The sequence below is a fragment of the Amia ocellicauda genome, chromosome 8 (genome assembly GCF_036373705.1).
Source record: "Amia ocellicauda isolate fAmiCal2 chromosome 8, fAmiCal2.hap1, whole genome shotgun sequence".
Classification (NCBI taxonomy): domain Eukaryota; kingdom Metazoa; phylum Chordata; class Actinopteri; order Amiiformes; family Amiidae; genus Amia; species Amia ocellicauda.
This window is the reverse complement of record NC_089857.1, coordinates 45,510,006-45,523,899: the sequence shown is the minus strand read 5'-3', so window position 1 is coordinate 45,523,899 and position 13,894 is coordinate 45,510,006. Positions and strand designations below refer to the sequence as shown.

General features: G+C 43.1%; 1 protein-coding gene across 1 annotated transcript; it reads right to left on the bottom strand.

Annotated features, from left to right (window-relative positions):
• Positions 1-3,356: 3,356 nt before the first annotated feature.
• On the bottom strand, positions 3,357-13,838 carry utp15 (UTP15 small subunit processome component). The gene is made up of 13 exons (XM_066711673.1): positions 13,667-13,838; positions 12,621-12,747; positions 10,369-10,461; positions 9,789-9,973; positions 7,710-7,888; positions 7,243-7,368; positions 6,800-6,935; positions 6,018-6,102; positions 5,631-5,783; positions 5,078-5,179; positions 4,704-4,837; positions 4,534-4,592; positions 3,357-4,391 (listed from the first exon to the last, which is right to left on the bottom strand). Exons 2-13 carry the CDS (start codon positions 12,708-12,710, stop codon positions 4,162-4,164), a joined length of 1,572 nt encoding a protein of 523 aa, XP_066567770.1. The 5' UTR covers positions 12,711-12,747; positions 13,667-13,838; the 3' UTR covers positions 3,357-4,161.
• Positions 13,839-13,894: the final 56 nt, after the last annotated feature.

Here is a 13,894-nt window from a genome sequence, read left to right as displayed (position 1 = left end):
TAGTTAAAAAAAAAACAGCAGGGTAGATGTTCCCCCAGGCCCAGGATTGAGAACCACTGATCTATTAATTCCTTTATTATAGTGCGGTATTTGTTAAGAAACACGTTTGATTTGAGTGACATTTTTGCTGGTATACACACAAAACACTTGATAAAGTGGAACGAAGAACAGGGCCCTGGAAGCTGCGCCTGTTCCTCGTACCTGGTTGAACTAATTAAGGCTAATCAGCCGGATTCAGTTAATCCGATAATTTAATCTCCTATTGAAACTTACTCAGATGGGCTTTAAACTTGCTTTGAGGAAAGAAAAAAGCCAGACTTCAAGTTATCAAGTTATCCTGAAAGTTTTCTGACTAACTCGGTTATCCAACCTTGAGGAACAGGGCCTTGGAAGGTTCAGACCCAGGGCCTCGGCCAGTCAAATCAGCAATGAGGAGGAGCAGCAGTATTCGTCATACTGTAGCCAGTAATATTGTCTGTAGTATTGTATGGATTTATTTCACATAAAATGAAGCCAGAATGAGCTGAAACTTGAAATAAATAGCATAAACCTTAAACAAATTTTGTTGTCATGTTTCTTAAGGTGAGACACTACAGGCAAACATTGTGATTTTGCTTCCATGTGTCAATTTTCTGGTTCTGGGATATTTGGCAACTAGACCTTCCATGCTTTCACAATTTATAAATCCATCATGCTGAACTAAATACAAGTGAAAATCGAGCATTAAAAAATTCCTATTACAAGTGTATTGTTTTAGTTTTTGTCAGTTTAGAAGTTGTATATCAATAGTCAATGAATTCATGTCACATAAATTGTCATATTTATGGAAAATACATTTGAATTGCATAAACATGTTTTTATATGCCTTTTTCTCAAAATGACCTCTTTCTCATGCGCCAAATAGTTTTCCTCCGTGTTCAAAGTAGGTAGTAACATTATTCCACACACTGGTTCATATGACTGATAGTCAGACGTGTCAGAGGCTTGTGTCAGTCTGAATTGAAGTGGCATTTTATCTGTAATTCTATGCAAATTAACAAATGGAATAGTGTGGGCAGGGAGGGAGAAGAAGAGGAGAGGGAGAGGGACAGGAGGGGGCATATATGTCTCTCTCTCAGATGGGGTTGCACCACACTGTAGAGTGGGAGCACAGCAGGATGTTTACTCTGGCCAAGAAGATGGGGGACAGTGTGGTGCTGGACAGGATCGGTAAGGCAGACACTATCTGTCTGTGAGACTCACTCACATCTTCTCTCTCTCTCTCTCTCCTCCCCAGTGCAGCGCTCATGTAAGAACATAAGAAAGTGTGCAATCGAGAAGAGGCCATTCGCCCCATTGTGCTCATTTGGTGTCCATTAATAACTAAGTGATCCAAGGATCCTATCCCATCTGTTTTTGAATGTTCCCAAATTGTCTCTTCAGCCACATCGCTGGGGAGTTTGTTCAGATTGTGACACCTCTCTGTGTGAAGAAGTGTCTCCTGTTTTCTGTCTTGAACGCCTTGAAGCCCAATTTCCATTTGTGTCCCCGCGTGCGTGTGTCCCTGCTGATCTGGAAAAGCTCCTCTAGTTTGATGTGGTCGATACCCTTCATGAAATTCATGTGTATTAACTCTCTCTCTGTCTCTCAGAGCAGGTGTGTGATGCGGTACAGGAGGCCGATGTGGCTGCAGTGATGATACAGGAGGGACTGGCCATAATCATGCCGGTGAACCCCATCACGAGTCTGCCCTGCTGGGGGCAAACGCAGGGGCAGCAGTGCCCAGCCCGACAAGGTGAGAGAGAGAGAGGATGCGCTCTGCGCTGTGTCTGTGATTATGGGTCTCCAGCCCTGGTCCCGGACTGACACACTCTAGTACAGCACAGCTTGGGCCGACCTGTCAGACACCATTTTGAGAATTGTTTGTAGTTTTGAGAACATGAAAAATTGTTTCAAGAAATGTGTGTAAACAACTGAGAAACTGTAGGAGGAACACATTTGTGAAGAGTACAAAACCAGCACCGATTCCTAGAACAATGTATAGAAAATACTGATACCTAAACATCAATGCTGTACCATATGTGAGATAAAGATACCAGACAGTGGCTATAGGTATAAGGAATAGGTTTAAGTATTCACCCCCCTTGGATTGTTTCACATTTTGTTACAACCTGAAATTTTGCTGCATTTCATGTTTTCTTCTGATCTGATCACACCTCCTCCACACTCAATGTGGGAAAAAATGGGAAGGTGAAAAACAAAATCAATAAAAAAATAAAAACCTGAAATGTCTTCATTAGATAAATATTCACCCCCTTTGCTATGACACTCCTAACGGAGCTCACATTTCAGGAATGAGCAGGAATGTCTCGAGGCAACTCTTAACCCTCAGAGCACTAAAGTCACGGCCAACGTCAGGACTACAGCACTCTCACCCAAATCACCCAAAACATAATGATCATGTGAAACCTATATATCACAAGGTTTATTTTTGGCACAAAAACAGAAATGTGCATTAGCAAAGGAACATGTTATACAGACGCCATTTTCATTCTAAAAACAATATTGTTTTCAAAATGAACCCAACTTATAAACACTCAAAACAATCATATTTACAAATCCCCAGCATTTTCTATTTAAAATAAAAAAATAACTCAAATGTTTACAATTCACTATTCAGGAGATCTCATCAGTTTTGCAAGGACTGCACCTGTCTAGGAGCGTCAAAATTACAGGGGAAAAAAAGTTTTCCTCATCCTGTCACCATCCACTGTCCCCGGCCACCATCTCCAGCCCTGTCCACTGTCCCCCACCATTTTCCACATTCTCATCCCATCTCCATCCCCTTCCCTACCTCTATTCAAACCACCTGTTTCACTAACCTGCCTCCAACCTCTCCCCCCCCCCCAGTTGGTAATACTGACCACCATGGTACATTCTTTAACGGTATATCAATACTAAAAATCTGTCCCTAACTTGAACAGAAACCGCAGAGCAGCAAGTGTGTAGCGACAATTAAAGATAAACAGCGACTTGGACACATCTGCGTGACTCTGGCTGCTCTCTTGTTTAGCTCAGTGCAGATACAAATAAGACGTCCAGGAGAAACTGTAGCCCAGAACCAGCTGATCAATTTACCCTTGTAAATACAATTGACAAAATACAATTTACCCTTGTAGCAGAATGCTCCAGTACAAACCCAGCTGTATAAATGGGTAATTGTATGTAAAAATGTGATATTGTAACAACTGTAAGTCCTAGATAAGAACATCTGCCAAGAAATGTAAACTATAATCCTCTTCTTTGTCCAACCTCTCAGGAGGAAACTGATGCACTCTCCCCTCTGATCTTTGTGCCAGATTTATCCACAACAGATAAACAGAAAAGAACTTCACTTTTATTTGCAATTCTGTATAAAACTTTACAAACATTCACATTTCCTCACACTACAATCCCCAAGGGTGTATGATCCTTAAACAAGCCATCAGGAGTCAATAAGTTAATCTTTTGGTAAAAAAAAAAAAAAAAAAAAACCTAAAAAACTAAAAAGCAAACAGATCTACAGAATGAATGAGTTATGAGTGACCCGGTCCAGTCCTGCCTGAATAGCAGTGCAGTCTGGAGATTCTGCAGTGCAATCCATTAGAGAATGGACTGGACTGGACTATACATCTTTGTTCTAACAAAAACAATGTTCCCTGTCATTGAGCACATGGTTAAAAAGAAAAGGAGAAAAATGGCATCAGTTGGACTCACTGAGCTGACAATGAACTCCTTAAATCACAACACGCAGGAGCCTCAAGGGGTGAAACCGGACTCAACACATTGCTACAGCCCTTCAATAAAGTGTGTCTAACTGAACTCCTAAGTATTGCAGAGATTTCTTTGTGAAAGAATGAAAAAATAAAGCTTAAATCTGATTATCAGCATGTACTGCATTCTTTCATGTATCTAGAGATTAATATGTTCAGGTTGTTTCTCAAAATCAGGATTCAATTGAAATTCAGGTGAAGCACTAAGTTCAGATGAGAGTTGATTTAGATTTCCTCTCATGTTCCTGGGGCAATGTAGGTGATAACTACTGGAATTATGCGTTTATCCACAATGAAGTTACTGGAACACTTTTCCAGCCTGACGATGGCGGTTTCTCTCATGCGGTGTGGAGAAAACTCCGGCACCGAGTCACGCAGCCTCTAACTGGTCCCTCTGTCCCACGGGCTCCAGGGCAGCGCTGGCACGATCGGGGGCTGCAGCCTCTTTCCGGACTGTCATTGTGGCAAACAGGGTGTCCATCATTCCCAAAACCTCCACCAGTTCCTCCTGATAGTCAATCTCCTTCTCGATCAGCTCCTGAAGCTTCACAACCTGCCTGTCTATCACGGCTGACTGCCCCACAACTCGCACATAGATATCTGAGAGGAAGACAAGACAAGTTAGACCTCGACCGGTTCTAAACAGAATAGTATCTTTACCAAACGGTTCTAAAACCATGATATACATTAAACAAGTCAGCCTGGTAAACAACTTGCTTGAAAACAGATTTGGAATACTGACCTAAAATAATTTCCGCAACATTGACTAAGACCGGGGCAAACCTGGGGTCGACCACATGCCTGTAAAGAGAACAGAAGTGTCACGATTTTGGAAGATTTTATGGTCAGGACAGAAGCCCCTCTGCCAGGCCGGTCTGGGACGGATGCCGGGCAGAGGCCAGGACCACTGACCTGATGAGGAAGCTGAGCAGCAGCGAGAGGCTTTTCTCCTCGCGGCCGGCCAGTGCATTGCGCAGGGTTCCTCTGCGGTTCAGCTCCTGCATCACGGCCACCGTCACCTCGGGGCTCTTCACTCGGATCCTTGTCTGAAACACAGAGCACACGAGGAGCAATTAGGGACACAGACAGAGCTACGGGCCATAATGCCTAAGAATCCGGATAATGAAGAAAGCACTCGATCAATCTCTCAGCCGTCAGACTACACAACTGCTCTCCTCACACAGATCTCCCCGAGATTTTACATCATCGTAAGCAATTGCTTTTTCTGAGGTGAACCCATCCCAAGCCCATGGCCATGATGAGCTCCACACAGACGGGCCTCTTACCTCCAGCACCGTGTCCAGAGCCTTGGACACCTGGAAGCTCTTCAGCTGCTTGTCATACTTCCTCAGGTGCGCTTTCACAGGCTTGCTGACCAACAGGTCGTCCTACAATTAATAACAAGAAACCATTCTTACACGTCCAAGAAAACAGGCAGAGGCTGAAACACTGCCGGGTGGGTGATTTCAGGGGAAGCATTTTGTCGATGACAATATAAGATGCAATATATAAAAGGTGTGCTGGTCCAGTAACACAACCCGTGGTGTGTGTTTGTGACCCTAACCCCCCCCCCACCCCCTTTTACAGGGACTAAGCCAAGGAACTGTTGCAGAGGCGGTTGGTGACAGGGGAGGTGGTGGGATGCAAGAGAATGAAGCACTGGAGGTGTGCGTTGATGACGGGGGATTTATGCGCTTTGACCGAAAGTGTGTATGATGAAATCGGAGTTGTCCACTCCGGAAATTTAATTATAAATTCCACTTATATTCACAGTCACCAGACCACAGGGTTAAATACAGACAAACACACCCAGCGCTTTTCTCTCCAGGGACAACCAACCTGCTTTGGCACGTAGTTCTTCCCCTTGACGAGGAAACGGTAGGCTGGCCGTCTCCTCTTGCCTGCGGCCGGCACGCTCTCCTCCGGGTGCTTCTTATGTTTGACGCTCAGCACCCCATTGGTCATCCCAACGATAACCGCCTCGTCGTCAGGCTGAGACGAGGGCAGAGTGCACAAATCAAGAACAACCAGTAATGACACGTACAAATGCAAACTTGTTTTTTTTTGCCTGATTATATATATATATATATATAAAAAAATCTATTATAAAATATTTTTTTAATTGCATATTTAGCACTTTTATTTGTAACATTTGTTATTAAGACATCCACAATGAATCCCAGATCCTCTTTTTAAAACTCAGTGAAGAGGTGTGGATATACTTACTGCCAGGGCAACACTCAAAATGGATGAAGCGTAATCAAAACTGTGAACTACTTTGTAGGTCGTGGTGCTGTAGACTTTCACATGCCTGGCCAAAAACAAAAAGGGCATTACAATATGACAGAGCTGCACACACACGTCCCACTGCTTTGCTCCTTTTCCTGCACCGTGTATCAGAGCGGGATCTCAAGTCCCTTCAGACACAGTGTCTTGTATCTGAAACACTCTGAACTCAGTGGGATCTACTGGACTGATTTGATCACGGTTTCACATCAATATACTTCATTACATTATTAGTCATTTAGCAGATGCTCTTATCCAGGGCGACTTACATTTGTACCCATTTATACAGCTGGTTATTTTACTGGAGCAATCTAAGTGAAGTACCTTGCTCAAGGGTACAACAGCATTGCCCCACCCGGGATTTGAACCCACAACCTACCATACAGGTCTCTCCGAGATGCAAGACATGAGTAAAACTTACATTAAAGTACTCATGTAAGTAAGAAAGACTCCAGCATGCCTGAAGTCAAGTTTACACCCCTTAACGCCAGAAACACTTTTATCTTAACCGGGCATAGAACTGTAACAAAGCAAGGAAACCTGTTGTATCTGCACTGATGAACCCAAAGCCACTGAACACATAGACTAACTTAACACCACAACTTTCCAGATTGGGTATTAATATATCACACTAAACTCATGACAATATACAAAGAAAGGCCTAAATAAGTCTTGTATTTTGCGTTTAGAGTCAAGTTAAATTTCCCAGCCGCCCCACACACCTGTCCAGAGATCCCGAGAGCAGCCGCTGCCCTGAGCTGCTCAGACAGAGACACGTCACAGTCTTATGATGGTTCTTCAGAGACACGAGCTGCTGCCCGCCCTTGAGCATGTCCCACACCTTCAGATACCGCCCACCTGCAAATACACACCAGCTCTCAGGAGGCCATGGGACGAACATTGCCTTTCCTGGCAAATCACTCTCTCAACATTAATCAGTTCACCATAAAATACCACAGCAGGTGTCATAAATCCCCCCAAGATAAACACTCAAAATGTGAGAACAAATTGTGCAAAACGTACGATTCCATGACTCCAATTATTTTCTTGGATGAAATAGATGTGTTTAGAGTCAGAGATCCCAGGCCAAAAATTCAGCACAGGCTGCTATCACAACTCAATAAAGCCCTAACCAAGGAGACTGTACACGATAGTGAGAGCAGACCTGCCGACACCAGCAGTCCTTCTGAGGGGAACAGCAACACGCTCTCCACCGGCTGCCCGTGGTCCATGGTCATCACCCCGCGCTCCGTCCGCGCATCGAACACCTTCACTGTGTGGTCATAGGAGCCTGGAGGACAGCCGGAACATCAGGAACCAGAAAACAACCACAGACGTTCTGGACAGACTCCCAGCCAGTATCAATATACACCATGTAAGCACCGCAATGGCAATGCATCTTAGGGTATAGAGCGAGGACATGAGTACTTGAGTCCGGCCAAGGCTGAGACAGATTGAAAACAGTAAAATAAAACACTGGAACAGACACTGCAGGTAAAAGAAAGGCAGGGCAGTTTCAACATTTCTACACAATAACACAGTGTCTACAATAACACTAGAGATCTACAGTGGAAACAGTAGGGACTTTCACTGTGTTTGCAGCTGAAAAACAGTTTTGTCTCACGGTCTCACCTGTAATAAAAAGGTCTGGGTTCAACTTGCTTGTGGTTCCACATCGAACATAATCCGTGTGCTCCCGGTAGGAGATGAGCTCTTCCGAGTTTGGGATGTCCCACAGGCGACAGGTGTAGTCATCCGACCCCGACAAGATACGATACCTGTCCGAAGTGAAGTCTGTGACATGCACAGCCCTGAACAAAGCACAGGCAAACAACTAGTTATAAACATCGATATAAATGGCTCAGAAAGGCACAAGTATTGCATTTTAATAAGTCCACATAAGCGTGCAGAATTCAGTACTATTCAAGTGCACCCGAAAGTAAAAGTAATAGTCGGAATTGAGATGAACAAACTTCTCACGAGTTGATCCAAAACCTCTGATATTCAGATGTGAAGCAGTTTTCATTCTGGATATTGTGAGGCAGGAATATTGAAACGCTCCGGTCCATCTGATAAACTTGTTTAATCTTCACAGACAGTCCTCTTGTCAAGAAGAGAAACGCTGGCTTGTGTCAGTGAACCAGTACTGGGGACTGAGGACAGGTTTCAGTGCTGGAGAAGCAGTATCTAGTCATCAGGTCTATCTGTTCAGCACCTCCAAGTGCTCTCCCTCAGATAAGAGATGCAGAGCGACGCACACAGCAGGACACGGTAATGCCTTCCAGCTACAGGTCTCTGTCTTTTTACCCATGTCTCTGCCATGTTTTTTAAAGGGCACTCGCGCAGCGGGAGTCTGATTCCCAACAATATACACCAATCAGTCATAACATTACGACCACCTGCCTAATATTGTGTAGGTCCCCCTTTTGCTGCCAAAACAGCCCTGAAGGTGTGCTGTAGTATCTGGCACCAAGACGTTAGCAGCAGATAAGTCCTGTAAGTTTCGAGGTGGGGCCTCCATGGATCAGACTTGTTTGTCCAGCACCTCCCACAGATGCTCGATTGGATTGAGTCAACACCTTGAACTCGTGATTCATCAGACCAGGCCACCTTCTTCCATTGCTCTGTGGTCCAGTTCTGATGCTCACGTGCCCATTGTAGGCGCTTTCGGCAGTGGACAGGGGTCAGCATGGGCACCCTGACTGGTCTGTGACTACGCAGCCCCATACGCAACAAACTGCGATGCACTGTGTGTTCTGACACCTTTCTATCAGAACCAGCATTCACTTTTTCAGCAATTTGAGCTCCAGTAGCTCGTCTGTTGGATCGGACCACATGGGCCAGCCTTCACTCCCTACGTGCATCAATGAGCCTTGGCCGCCCATGACCCTGTCGCCGGTTCACCGCATTTCCTTCCTTGGACCACTTTTGATAGGTACTGACCACTGCAGACCGGGAACACCCCACAAGAGCTGCAGTTTTGGAGACGCTCTGACCCAGTCGTCTAGCCATCACAATTTGGCCCTTGTCAAAGTGCTCAGATCCTTATGCTTGCCATTTTTCCTGCTTCTAACACTTTGAAGACAAAATGTTCACTTGCTGCCTAATATATCCCACCCACTGACAGGTGCCATGATAACGAGATTATCAGTGTTATTCACTTCATCTGTCCGTGCTCATAATGTTATGGCTGATCGGTGTATTACTGCTGATTCCAGATAGACAAAAATATCAGCACACCCCCTGACGATTGTGCATAAAGAGTGAGGCTACACAGGGTCTTTCACCAAAGGACATCTGCTCCGTCTGCTCTGAATTGGTTTCACTATTGAAGGTATTTAGAAAATGATTTCGGCCTGGATCAACCACAACTTGACCTGCCTATGAATTGCAACAAACAGAAAGTACAAAACTTGTAACTACTGCATCTTGAAGTACTTAAAAGTGCGAGAAAGTGCTTTCTGACAATAAATCAGGACTGGATCCAGGTCTGTACTTTGTGAATCATAGGCAGGTCAAGTTTCTGATTTGGTCTCGGCTTAAGCGTGTCGGTCAAGGGAGAGAAGAGAACGGCACAATCTGCGTCTTCCAGGTCACTCAAATGACGCAGTCCTATAGAGACCGGGCACTGGGGCACACCGTACAGGATGTATATAGCTATGTGTACATGAAAGGAGATTGTAACACACAAGGCAGGATACACAAACGTACTTAGTATGGCCAGAGAACTGCCTCAGAGCCACCCTGCCGCTGACGTCAAACAAGCGTACGGACGCATCCTCGCTGCCCGCCACCAGCAGCTGCCCGTCACAGCGGTACGTTCCGCAGTACGCCGTGTCTTTAAACCGAGAGAAGTTTTTCACTGGCTCCTGCGAGTAGCGGCCATATATATGGATCTGCAAAGCAAAGTGGGAAAAACATCAAAGCCTCTTTATTGGGTCTCAACATAAGACAGCCAGTATCAATGTAAAATATGGGATAACAATGACAGGATTGAGGTGAAGGTCAAATTAACTATAACAATAAGGTGAATATTGGCTCACGTTTTAATAACCATTTCTGTTGGAAAAGCACAACACTAAGAAATCTACATTTACTGTCCTTAATCAAGACTGTACATTACATGCTGTAAAAAGCATCTACAAGAAGTTATATTTGTTTCATAACTCAATTCTTATACGGGCAGCACCAAAACCCAAGGATTGAAAGCTGACAGCAATATTAAAATAACACTGACTGATTAATTGTGAATGCTGTTTTTACAGCTACTTGTGAAAAACAGTACACCTACTCTTGTAGATGCCGTGATTGCATAATTATATGGAGGGAGTGGAGAGACATCAATTTTTGTAATTGCACCAAATTCCTTTATCTGCACCGGGGTCTGTAAAGCAATTTTGAAAGAAAAAAAGTGCTGTATAAAACAGGGTTGTGTTAGATTACAAAGAAACATTTTAAATATGCTAAAAAAGCAGATTATCCAGTTGAAACTTTGACCTGTGCAAGGCAAGAATAATATATGCCAAGATAAACTCAAACAGCACTTGGAAAAAGTGGTTTAAAAAAATGCTGAATACTGAAATACTTTATTCAAGGAATAAAATTAACACCCGCCAAATGCGGGGAGATTTAGAAAGTGGCAGGTAAATCTGTCAGTTCTACCAGACACTTTACCAGGCAGCCAACAAGCATACAGGAACTCAACTTGTTTTAATTTCTACTACCGTATTGGTCAATATGTTCCACAATACAAATTAATTTGTTGACTATGTAGTGTTGGTATCTTACTGACTTTAAAATGACCTGGATCAAAGTGTTTTCGAATTATAATAGTTGCGTTAACAAAGTCCATATACGCACAATCGGTGGAATTCTGCAGGTCTGCGCATGTCTGCAGACATCTGCGCTACAACGCGCTCCATGGCTTCCTTACAGAGAAACACACGAGTGAATAATATGTGAAGTGCAATTAAACTACCACAAATCTATAGCTGGTATATTAACCCACCTATAAGACAAACACCCTTCTGCGAAACTAGCAATGACAGAAAAGGAAAGAAGAGCAACAAACACATTCATATTACATACACAGCAGCTATTGCTATTATTTTTTATTCGCTGTAACTCGAACACACAGGTGTGTTTCCGAATGTAGATGGCAGTCTGTGTGTTGAGTGTGGTTTGGTAATGTGGAAAAGTCAATCGTTTAGTCAAGTAGACTGTATAAATTTGCTAGCTAGATAGGTCTTATACATTTTGTATTTCGCTGTTGTGACCGGATAACATTGCCACAAGGACGCTAATGTTAAGGCATTTTCATTGCAGCTCACATTGCTAAACTGGCAATTGAATGAAAACGTATAAAAATTGAAAAAGAAAAACATATTGGTCAGTCAGTTACAGATGTAATTGTAAAATATTCCTTTATAAACAAATAGTCACAACCTTTAATCCTTTAATGGTTAATTTGAAATTATGACAATAAAAAGTTGTGATAATGTCAGGCAACATTAATAAATCCAGAGTTGACAGGTCTGCTGTTATTATGCCTTTAGATTACGTCTTCTAATAATGCATTTTTACATATATATTTATTTAACAAAGTTGTTATATCAGATATGTATTCATCAATTACGATGTATTAATTTATGGGGAAACAATTTGTGATAGAGACATGCATTTTTTGAGATCTTGCTGCAGAGACCCATGTGCGGTTTGTTTACAATGCGTCTTTGCTGGCGTTTGCGCAACTGCAGAAGATAGGCATGGTATTGACCAATGGAAAGGACGTTACTGTCTGTCATCATCCCTAGAGATTATATTTTTTACCCTATCCATAGGACCTCTCTCGGCAGGCGTCCTATTATGCTCTGCTGCGAGAGCATCCAGAGAAGGGAGTAGCAATGAAGAGGAACAGGAGTATGAAGAGATCAGATCCCCATTAGCTGCCATGTTATTGCATATGTGATTGATTAATTTGAGAACGATGTTCCAGTATGCAATGCAGTGCAATGTTTTGATCAAAGACCTTATAACACTTGCAAGTAGAAACTGTGGGAGCATGTTTTTCTATCCAGATCCTTTTCCCTCATACACACTTGTCTAGTCTACACAGGTGTGCGATTAGCTTTTGTTATTGTGATTGGTTCATTGCCTGAATAAATGTCATGTTTTAACATGTTCACCACACATTTACACACTCTCATGCATTTCTGGTGATGTTTACCTTTGGCTGGTAAAAATACCAAGTGGCTGGTAAGTTTTTTCCTTCTACCTGACACAGTGGCTAGTGGCCAAAACAGTTAATTTTATCCCCTGCTAGCATTACTTGTCAAGTGTGCACAGCAACGTTTCAGCTCCACTGTTCCCCAGAAAAGCTTGTAGAAACTTAAAGGTTCAAGAGTGCATAAAGAAAAAAGGAAGGCAGATCAGAGAAACCTGCATCAGCTTGATCTCCATTGCAGACAACAACTTAAACTGCAGTGTCAATAAACAACAAATCAATTATCGTTGTGGTGCTAAGCATAATCAGTCATAATATACCTTATAGTTCTTCCAGTATAAAGTGTCTTGGGTAACTTTCTCTCCAAGCCTGGGGTAGGTCTGAATTTTTGTGGGTTTAAAAGAGGTCATCGTCAATCCTGTCCTGAAATGCAGCCCCACTGCTAACCTGCAAACCAAAGCAGAACAAGAGGCAAAGGAACTCGTGTTATGATATAGTCTAAAATTAATACCTTTACTAATCAATTTTATTTGTATAACACCCTTCATAAGGTAGCACAGAGCGCTTTACAGAGTAATCCAAACATCTAACAGTGCTAGTACAGCTACATTGTTGATTGTACAAAAGAAAAGTAGAGAGAAATGAAGTCCTCCCACCGACACCTAAACCCACCTCGACATAAACCTGCTCTCAATATTAAACAGACATCCAATACAACAAATATACAAGTATTGTGCGCATGCGTCTACTGCAAGGGGACCCAGAATACAATACCGAGCGATTTCTTGGATTTTTATTTCTTGTAAAATAATTAAACTAATTTGAAAAACAGAAAATGGCAAAAGACGTAGAAAAATCCAAATGGGCTTTGTGGTATCAGGGCACAGGTTGGAATACGGCGATGTTCGTGCATCGCAGTTGACCGCAGGTCTGCACGGCTCCACCAATGGGAAGACGGGATTCTGCAAATCTGCGCAGACCTGCGGAAATCTGCGCTACACGAACCGAACACGATTCTTTGGACTGAAGATGGTGCCTTAAAAACACTGCAGCAGAGCTTCGCAGAGAACAAGACAGGTTTTTCAGTTCAGTATTCTTCCAACCCCGCAAACAAACAAAACATACACCATAATTAACACATCTACGAGGATTGCGTTGAGAAATTAAGTTTCACACGTGATTGCTATAATATTCTTTCGTTTTTTCATACATTTCCTAAGCGATGTCTGAAGACGAATTAAAAGCAAATTGTTCCGACAGCGCTTTTCACGTTAAGCGCGCACACTGACAGACGAGCTGGCACAGCGTGCTCCCTCTGCGGCCGCACACAGCGCGCCAAACCCGTAAGATGCCCCGCAGTCCTCACCTGTGCGAAAACACGAGTCCACAAAAGAAGGTATTTTATTCCGGGAACCAAAACTGTGCTCTCTGTTCAGCCAATCGGTGCAATTTATTACTATTATTATACATCAAGAAGCTATCACGTTGCTTCTCTCTCTGCAGTGGGCAGCCATTTTGGACAAGATCAACTTCCGGTTTAACCTTTCAATAAACTTTATAGACAGGAAAACTAGTGACAGTGCGGAAGCATACT

What these genes read in the sequence shown, in the direction of transcription:
- utp15 (XM_066711673.1), bottom strand. Translation starts at nt 12,710, where the DNA reads ATGACCTCTTTTAAACCCACAAAAATTCAGACCTACCCCAGGCTTGGA. An exon ending in TATACTGGAAGAACTATAAG is followed by an intron (nt 10,462 to 12,620) that starts GTATATTATGAC and finishes ATTGCTTTACAG; the next exon opens with ACCCCGGTGCAGATAAAGGA. An exon ending in CTGCTCAGCTTCCTCATCAG is followed by an intron (nt 4,593 to 4,703) that starts GTCAGTGGTCCT and finishes TTCTCTTTACAG; the next exon opens with GCATGTGGTCGACCCCAGGT.